The sequence below is a fragment of the Calidris pugnax genome, unplaced genomic scaffold (genome assembly GCF_001431845.1).
Source record: "Calidris pugnax isolate Ruff unplaced genomic scaffold, ASM143184v1 scaffold54, whole genome shotgun sequence".
Classification (NCBI taxonomy): domain Eukaryota; kingdom Metazoa; phylum Chordata; class Aves; order Charadriiformes; family Scolopacidae; genus Calidris; species Calidris pugnax.
Window position 1 is genome coordinate 8,477,818 of NW_015090864.1, and position 10,387 is coordinate 8,488,204.

General features: G+C 40.2%; 1 protein-coding gene across 1 annotated transcript in view; it reads right to left on the reverse strand.

Annotated features, from left to right (window-relative positions):
* The window catches only part of LMBR1 (limb development membrane protein 1), a 71,078-nt gene extending 60,691 nt beyond the window's left edge, over window positions 1-10,387 (reverse strand). Inside the window, exon 1 of the mRNA XM_014945012.1 lies at window positions 10,268-10,387. Within this exon, the coding sequence (XP_014800498.1) occupies window positions 10,268-10,330 (63 nt within the window). The 5' untranslated portion in view covers window positions 10,331-10,387. The remainder of the gene's footprint in view (window positions 1-10,267) is intronic.

A 10,387-nucleotide genomic window follows, 5' to 3' on the forward strand; every position in this document is an offset into this window, starting at 1 on the left:
GAGCTAAACTTCCATGCCAAAAAAGAATATGCTCAAAATGCACAAGGTACTCTTTTTTTTCCCTAATGCACATGATACTCTTTTTTTTCCCTAATGCACATGATACAACTACTCTTCATAGTTGTCATTCATGTATGCGCACTTAAAGCTGCATTTTGTGCACAGAAAGATCAACAGCTTCTATTTATATAGCACAATATTCTTCCCAACTGCTGTGCAGGAAATACAGCTGCAGCTTATACCAGGAAAAAGCATACAGCTGTGTTGGCCAATACCTATCAGTGCACCCCAAGAGCAACCTGGGCAACATTACCAGAAGCAAAGCCAATTATCATGAGAAGTAATTACCTCTCTCCAGTAGCATTCATCAAGTCACATGTAGTTGCTGTGCCCAATTTTGACCCTCCAGGAAAGACACCAGTAATTACAGCAAGGAAGATCACCAAGATGGTCAGGAAGCTGGAACACTTGTTTGGTGCAAACAGGCTGAAGGGCCTCAGCCTGTTCAGCCTGAGAACGACAAGGAGGACCTGACAACAGCTTGTCAGTACCTATGAGGAGGCCATTAGAAAGGCAGAGTAGGGCTCTCGACAGTAGTGCACAGTAGGAGGATGAGATTAGAGGTAAGGAGAGATCCCCTCCATGAGGGGAGCCAAACAGTGGAACCAGTTGCCCAGCAAGGCTGTACAATCTCCCATCGCTGGAGGTTTTCAAGCCCCAAGTAATCTAGTCTGATCCCGTAGCTGACCCTGCTCTGAGCAGGACACTGGGGTCCAGTGAGCCTTCTTTTGTAGTATCCTGAATAAAGTAGCGCCATTAGAAAATCCGTCACCTCATAATTCATACCCTCCTCCAGGCCATTTATGAATGTATTTAAAAACATTAGTGTAAGCACAGGCCCCTGTCAGACTACATCAGGGACATCCTGCAACTATGAAAAAGCTGGACATCTTCCAGAACAGCATCTTTTAGCAGTGAGGGACCACCACAGAACTCCTCTGCAGAAACAAGTCTCAGACCTTATTAATGTTCCTTGATATAACACACTTCCAAGTATGAAACAGTTCCACTTGAAAAGCATCAAAGTGAACATTTCCTCCCACTTGACTGTATACTAGCGTTTACAACAGGGAGAGTAAATCTGGAGGAGCAAAACAGGCAAAAAATGAACATTGTTTTACTACACTGGGCAGGAAATGAAAGAGCCCTGAAGAACAAGGGAAGGAAGGAAATAACTTTAAAATAAAGTAGTGGCTGTGTCAGTATTAAAACAAAAATGTTATTGGTGTTACATTCACCAGCATTTCTACACAAAGAGCACGCAAGAAAAAAGCCACAGATCTAATGAAGAATATCTCCACTTCTTGCTGTTTACTTTACAGTCTAAATAGAAAAAACAGCACAGAGAAAAGGTAGAGGCTGCTCTGGGAAACACCACCCTGTAGAATATGTCTAAGAACATGTTTAAGAGTTGAAAACTGAACCGTCAGTGTTTTGCTTGACATGATTACTACCTACAGAAAAGTAGTAGCGTTGTACTTCTGGGTTTTAATTTCTATAATAGAAAACAAGTAAACATAGCATCACACACTCATCTTTTACTGCTCTCATGCTCCTGAAGTATTTTAATGTGCACTAAAATGCCGCACGGCAACTAAAAAGCTTCCTCCTCCTGTCCCACTTGGCAAGGACTTCTGTTTATTTGTGGAAAGGATGGCAGGAATAAACAGCAAGAAAACACAGGTGGAGAGAAGCATGCAGTTCTGCTTGGTCTATTTCTAATAACTCCAGTATCCCTTTGCCATCTAAAACACAAACATGGTTCCACCTGTTTTGGATGTGTCAACAGTAGGTTACCTATAATAAACTGTGCACACTAAAATTTCTAGCTATGCTCTCAGTTTGACCTTGGTATTCATAGTATAATCTGCTGTAGACAGCTCGTTTTTCTCAAAAGAAGATATTAACCATTTACTCTTAAAAACTGCGCTCTGTGGTTAGATTAAGTTCACTCTAATCCAGTCAGCCTTATACACACCAAATGCAAGCTTATGAGAAAATGTTGAATATGTCTTATGACTACAGATTAACTTTACTCATTAACACAGCCTTCCACAGCTATGATTTCCCTCACACGTATGGTCTCCTCTCAGGACTCCTCCCTGGCTTGACATGTGCAAGAGGCTGACCCACTTTTTTGTTGGTTCCTAAACCATGAAGAAAGCATAAGTGGTTCAGAGGCTGGGTGCCTAGACTGGCTCATCTAGGAAAAAAATTCAGAATCTAACAGAAAGTACAAAGCATCCAAAAACATATTCCACATGCTATAAACGATGGTCAGCCGAAGATAAAAAACAGCCTCTACAACACATCCATATGTCATTCACTTAAAACTGCCTTACGTTAACTTCGCCAGGAGCAAAGCCCCACTTCAAAAGCTAGTGAAGGAATTCAAATCAATATGTGAATTTGTTAAGTTTTACATTCCCTTTTATATACTTAATTGGAATGTATTTATGTTGCTGGGTAAAGGGGGAAAAATACGTTATAACATCTCCATGACCTTTAGTAATAGGTCCAAGATACCTTTGTTCAGGGTAATGTATTCTACACCCAGTAATACACTCAAAAGCCTTCAAAAAAAATGACTGCGAGTCATTTTGCTCTGACCTGTATGGGCTACAGCAATGCCATTAGAATCGGATTCAAGAATATTTGTCAGCATTAGTGCAAGATTTAAAAACACCCTCTAGAATTAACACCAACAGCACCAACCTAGATCACCCTAACATTCTGCCACTGAATGAAGGTATTATTCAACATTTTACAGCCAGGCTATAATAATCAGTTATATTAAAACTTCACAGAGTCATTCCATTAAAAATTCTTTTCTGAAAAAAAGAACCTCAAAGGTCTCATTAATACAAGCTTCATAAACAATTTATTTGTGCTAAGACAGCTTCTTTGGCTAATATTAATTTCCAGGGCAAGATGCATAAATATCTTAGAAGACAGAGCTAATGAATTTTCTCCTCCTAACTCATGAAAATCCTCTTCCCTGTCTTCTCACACACACATACCGTAGAATGTTTAAGTAGCACATCTTTCTTTTTCACCCCCCCTCCCAAAACACAACCTATTTAAACTGCAATACTTGTATGCTTTCATAATTCTCACCAATTAAGCAGACTCTCTACTAGACATAGGTTATCACAGTCAAATTCAGCAAATATTTTAACTTAGTGCTATTGTCAAATTCAACACAAACTCATCACCATCAATTTCTTCCATCAGCTAAATATGTTAAAAATAGAAAGCACAGTTAGGTAATGGAAATAAATGGGAGGCTCAAGGCATAAACAAGCACGTAAAATCAACAGTAAAACTGTGAAGCACCACATTTTGATGACAACCATAGACCTTAACACTGGAAACCACTCCACTGCAGGCCAAGATGGTGGGGGGGGGAGCATAAGTCACACACGGATACTGCTTCTATCCTCTGTATATTAAACTCAGCCATAAACCCACTTCAATGCCATCTACACACATACTGCTTTCTGCAAAGAGCACATGTGATACGGAAACAGAAAAACTGAAACAAAGTTCTCTACAATAATATTTTCCAGTTGACCAAAATTTTCAAAGCCAAATCATTATCAAAGTGCTCAAATATTAAACCAGTAAAAAAAGCACCGGGGTCTTTCTTGGAACCATGTTGATGGTAGTCAGAAACAACTTTTAATATATTCAGGTAATCAAGAAACTGGAAACCTGTGTGGGAAGCAGCTCAGCAACGCTACGATACATATTCAACACCAAGCTGATGAAAGGTCAACGTGAGTTTTGTCACCATCTTCATGAGAAGAAATCGGGCCCCAAAGAGCAACAGATCAAAGCTGATGAAAGTATGAAGCAATTTCACTTGTCACGTGAATAACTGAACTAATAAGAAGGTTACAGCAGTAACTTATTCCAGGTCATCTCTACCTAGATGTATGCTAACCTTTCAGAGTGATGCAACAACCAAGGCTGTCAATTATTGTATGCATAAAAACAAGCTACAATCATGACTTTCAAAGCCTCTCCTGCTCCTGTGTTATAAGTTATGTAAATTCTTGCACATTAACGTCACCAAGAAGTCGGTGTTCCCAGTCATTTAACAGCACATGTTTACAGGAAAGTTTCAGTGGTTTTCAAAGTAAGGGGGAGGGTGCAGAGAGAGTACTGCAGAAGACTTTCTCAACGAGTCATCACTGCCCTCCTAAATGAGGAGAAATACCAAATTAAATAGGGAAGGGTGAAGGAAGGGAAAGGAGAAAGCACTGCAGTTGTTTTTTTTTAAAAATAATCATTTACATAACCTTCAAGTCTAAGCAGTAAGCTTATACCAAATTAAATGTTTTCTTTAGATTCTCTCTACCCTGACATGACCACCTTCTCCTCTGCTGCTCTGCTCACCCCTCAGCCTTCCTCAACATCTCTGAAAACACTTCTTTCCAGATCATCTTCTGCTTGTTAATTCAATCACACTCATCATCCTTATATCACAGCAAAGACTGAAGTGTTCATGACAACCCTACAATCTCCCAGTTACACCCTGCCATCTTACCCAGTCCCTCTACTCCACGAACAGCTACCCAAGCAATCCCCAAGAAGGATATGCTGCCTGCGGTCTCGTAGTCAACAGCTGGGTTTGTTTGCTGTCAGTTCTTTCACTGCGCATTAGATTCTCAAATCTAATTTGCATCTTAATTTGCATTTTTTAAAACAAATGTCTGTACCTTCTGTGAAGTGTGTTCCCCCTTTAGTCCACTGCTATCACAAAGAAACACACTACTACTCAAAAAAGAATTATTTTTAACTGTAACTAATAGCAACTTCTTACACTTCAGCCTTTCATGTTTATTTTATGTAAACGGAAAAAGTGGAACTCTCCAAAAGTTGTTCCTGTTTGGGGAATAAGCATCTCTCTGTCCACTTGTCTACGCCAAGCATTTGGAGATGCCGATTGATTCCAGATGGATCCACCAGTGCTGATCCTCAGGACCAGCAGCCAGAAGATAAGTCAGCACTTCTTAAAGTTCAGTACAGCACCCATGTTTACAAGTTTGGTATGTTTTTAAGATAACAGAATAATGTCAACATTTTATATATGTAATTATGTTAAATGTGCACCAATCTTTCGGCCTCGTATCTCATGTCACTACCACAAATACTCCTTTATTCCGTTACAGTTCTTTTCCAAAACATTTTTTTTTTAGAAAAGAAGCAATACTGAGAAACGTAGGCAAAGTTATTTTTGAGATACAAGAAGCCATTTAAGATATAAATTACTCCTCAAGTTTTCAGCACATGAATGAAAAAAAATAGAAAGGCATCAAATTCCTTGAATAAAAGATAAACTTGCATGAACATTCAAAACAAAAATATTTGATAGAATAGTTTGAGTTGGAAAAGACTTTAAAGATCATCTAGTTCCACCGCCCTGCCATGGGTAGGGATGCATCCCACTAGAACAGGTTACAGCATTTGTAATAAGTTTATCCTTAAAAAACACCCATGCCTCTAACCAGCATTTTCTTCCTGGCTCACTGTCAGAATATCATCACTTCTGGCATAAAAAAAAAAAGCACCTGTGAAGACTACAATTTTTGTCTGGGGAATAAATTTAAGGAAGCAGAAGGGGTCAGGAAGAAGAGCACACTACGAACAGGAGTATGGTGCTCAAATCACCTCATTTTACAGCACATAGGGGACAAAGGCCGGCAGTAATCACACTGCACTAGTTCATACGGAAGAATCCTGAACACCTCTCTACCCCAAAATAGGACGAGAGGACAAAAGGTACAAAAAGAAACAAGAAAACAAAGTCAGTGGTAGTAGTGTGAAGCTACCAATAAAAAAAAATTTAAAAAATCAAAGACATGACACAGTTCCAACTACCTAAAAAGGCTTTTCTAAACTGCTGGAAATTATTTTTAGATTCAGGTTTACGCACAAATACACACACTAAATAACTGTCATATCACCTGTAACAAAAAAAAAAAACCACCCTTAATGTTTAGAAGTGGTATGGTTTAAAAAAAAAAGCACACACCAAAAAAAGCCTTCTTGTAGAGGAAATTGCATTCGAAACTAAGCTTCTCTGAATATCCAGCATCTGAAGCTTACATCCCTGAAAACATTCAGTCCTTCAAACGGAAGCATTTGACATAAATCATAAAACTATGTATTACACCAGTTTCAACATCTGCCTGGACTTGCATGAAGCAATTAGTTATAATAGCACTTTTTTTATTTAAAGTTATTCAACCAGGACTGATTTTTTTTTTTTTATGACGTATTTAATATAATTAAGTCATTTCCAAACATTCTACGTTTGTTCTTAAGCTTTCTAACTAATAAGTCTTTGGTCATCAAATTGTTTTCTTCCACAGTTTTCCCCACACTACAAATACAAGCAGAGTGTATTTATTTTCCCAAGGAAACCTCATACCCAAGTGTATGTGTATGTTTTCCCAAACTCAAAATCCCACATTATGTAAATGGAAACAATAACATCAAAACGTAGGTCTGAATTTTAAAAATACAAACTAATATTGCAGAATAGAGGACTCACAGTAGAAAAACAGGAAAGTAAGAATATCCTAAAAAGTAAACACAGGGAACACAAAGAGACTAAACCATTGCATTTACATGATTTATGTTTGAAATAAACAGTTCAAAATAATACTAGTGGAAAATTGAACACTTTATAATTATCTTGTATAAACGGACATAATAACAGGACACTAGGGAAAAGCAGTCCCCTAAAAGCTTAAATATCTTCCATGGATGTGCAAGATCTCAGCAGACTATAAATGAATCTAAAGGATCAAGAAAGGCAAACTAATTAAGTGTATAAAAATAACAGATAATATCAGACCAGAGAGAACATTGCCTGGCCTTTACAACTCTTTCATACAAATGCTGATCAAATACAGAACACAGACACTCTTCTATATTTTGTAACCCACTAAAGCTGCTTTTCAAAAAGATGCTCCTTTTAGTCAGAACCCAGTATGACTCTGGCTTTAGTGAAGTCAAGGCACTCATTGACTCAGACCAAACCGATGACTGTGCCGTGTCTCTTACACTGAGCCACCACTTCTCAATCTCCATGTTTACTTCACTGAATTCAAAGTTCGTACAAGCCTCAAAGAGTCTGAAAGGGTGTTTTTCGATAACTGCTCCAAACAACAGACCCTCAGCACAGCAGATTCATGCTTGAAGAGCCACACCGAAGCTAGACTAGTGGAGTTAATCTCCTATTAATAAAAGATCATCCTCATGAAGCAACAAAATACAAGGCAGATTATTTTCCTGCAAACAGGCACCCTCTTGAAAAAAACAGATACCATACAGACACTCCAAATGAGGTCAAGAGTGAATGCGCCCGAGTTAAACTAAGCATTAAATCAATCACCTTAAAAGCAGATGAAGGATTTATTTAAAGAAAATAATCTTCCACCCTTGCTCAATCTGTAAACGTGGGTCAGAAACATTTGTCTTTTCAACAAGGAATTAGCAGAAGTTGGCACCTACAAGAAGAGACAGGCACTACCAGCAGAAGGATAACAAGCCTTGGATTTTTGTTATGGAACACAACTTTATGGAAAACTTTGTAGCTTGCCAGTTCAGAGACTGGATGAAATAGAAATGAAGCATTACACTGAAGTTAAGCTTGGCGTGCCCTTAGGACTCCATCAGAAAGCACAGTCTAGAAATTCTGAATCTATTTGAAGAAAAATTGTAAAAGAGAAGTGAAAAGGGTTTTCTTTTCAACTACATCAATTTACTTTGATTTCTCTCATTAATATATCCTTTTAGCTTCCAGTAAAGATTGGGCCACACAACTAGGTCTCTAAAGACAAACTACCAGATTCCATAAATTTCACTTACTTCTTACAGGCATATTAGTGGAGTTAGGCTTCCTCCACTGTAATACTGCACAACAAACATCAAATCCTTCTGTTAACTGTTCCTCTGCCTCCAGCCCACCCGCAGCTGGAATGAAAGTCCTGTGCATGTGTCAGAAAGTGGAGTGTGTTCCCTCCTCCAGCTGAGGGTCTGATGATTATACCCACTACCCGCACGACCACTGTTTATTTGCATATTTTAAGAAATTATATTCACCATGTAACTTCATGACCAGCAAAAGCAGGAATGATTAGCATAATGATACATGTAAGAAACATACTCTGTGTACTTCGTTAGGCTTAAACTAACCACAACTGTAATCACATTTGCAATGTGCTTGTGCAACGATGTGAGAGCCACAAGAAGGCTGTATGCTCTCAGCTGTGGTGGCAGCAGTTTATGCACTCATAAAATCCTGTGGTCTTCCACTGTAAATTAAAGACCAGATCACAACTGTACCGGTGTATGATTTAAAAGGCAAAATTGTTATTGTTATCCTCACTGATTAAACAATAACATAGATGGTTTGTCATCAGTATTAAAGATCAAAGTACAGTTTCAAGAGCAAGAGTATTGCTTGATTTGGACTCCTGTCCAAATAAAGCAACACTGCACCTCTAAAATATGAGTTATTCATATCTTGTGTGACTTCTTCCATGACTACACGAATAGGAAGAATTACCAATTAGTCTAGAGGGGCTGAAAAAGCTTTAGAGAAGCAGCTGCAATATCGATGAGCGAGTTCTTAAGAAGTTAATAGACCTTCACTATTTGTAACAGTACCTGGAGAAGCTGCACACAGTCATTCCTTCAGACTCAGTTTGTGCATCCTACTAGTTACACAAAAAGCACAGTATGTAGCATATGATGTATCAGAAGATGACTCAGGTGGACCTAAGTAAGGAGACAATTAGCACACAAAGAAATACAAATGGAAAAACGGACACTAAGGAAAAGATGGATTCTAGGATCCAGAAGAGAAGCATGATTTATGTATACATTTGTGGTTTTGTAGCACAAAGAAGGTAAGATAACGCACAAAGACTTCTTTACAAAAAAGCATTTTTCTTTTTATGCCCCTCCACTGGTCACGGCTCTCATGACATAGGCTACATCCACCCATAGAAAAGACAAGGTCCAGAAAGTTTCCTGAAGTGACAGTTTTCTTCATACAGACTTGCTTCGCACTCTTCAGAAAAAAATACTCCAGAAATCTAATACTTCACCAGAAGGAGGAAGGTCTTAACATCCAGATTTGTAAAATATAGAAAAGAAATTAACACACCAGGGATCCAAGCAAGTCTCTATCATCAAATAACCAAGCCATAGGCCTCCATAAATCATTTAACAGTAGTATTTAATACTGTGTCCCAATACAGCTGAAAGATATTCAAAGCTAAATTATGAAATCATACTATAATTCAAAAAAAGCAGTAACTGCAAAGAGAATGCAATTACTCAGCTGCATTAGGATACCATTTGCATAGAAAACAAAACTGCATGTCTCCTGTATACAGCATGTATTTCCTTCCTTAAATTGAAGCAGAAGAGAGACAAGCCCCATCAAAACATCTCTTTCAGCTTTGAACAGTCCCAAAAACAATTATGAGGCAGCTGGAGAGGAAACCACAACAGCTCTCTCCATCAGCACATAAGGTGTAGCTTTGCACTTGACTACAGGAGGTTGAGGGAGATGGGACAGCGCAGGCACTGTTTATCTGCTCAGAGAGCACAGGGCACGCAACAGCACTAGGAACGACACCAGGGGTTGGGAAAACATGAAGGTTACACACGTCCGTTGCAAACAGCGCAGTAAAAGGCAGGAGGATGTTCGTGTCACAAGCGATAACACAAAATTCCATGCGCACCGTGCAGTAATAGAGCTGCTCTCGAAGGCTGAGGTGTTGAACACATAGCTCAGTGGACAGGAGCACACTCAGGAGCACACCCATATCTCCCGCACGTACACACAGCACTCTCCCTTTTCGCTGCAGGCACAGGGAAAGGAAAACCCACACCGGGTAAAAGCGGGGGTCCTCACAGCCGGCCCTCGCCCCCAGCCCGGAGGGGGAGATGCTGGCACAGCGGAGCCCACGGGACAGCCCACCCGAACCAGCCTGGACACAGGAGCCGGGGCGAGTGGCAAAGCAAGAGAAGAGGGAAAGAGAGGGACAACTCCACGGCTGCCTGGCCGGGGAGGTTACAGCAAGGGGGTCCGGCGGCAGCGCGCCCTCCGGGGCACGGCAGTGACAGGTCAGGGAGGCAGCCGGGAGGGCCGGGGCGGTGCGGGGGCGGTGTCGCCTACCGTGTACTCCCGCACTTGGCTGTGGAAGTTCTGCTCGCGGATCGTCACCTCGTCCGCTTCCATCCTTCATAGTCCCGCGGCCCCCGCGCGCAATGGCGGCCGCCGCCGCCGCGCCTGCTC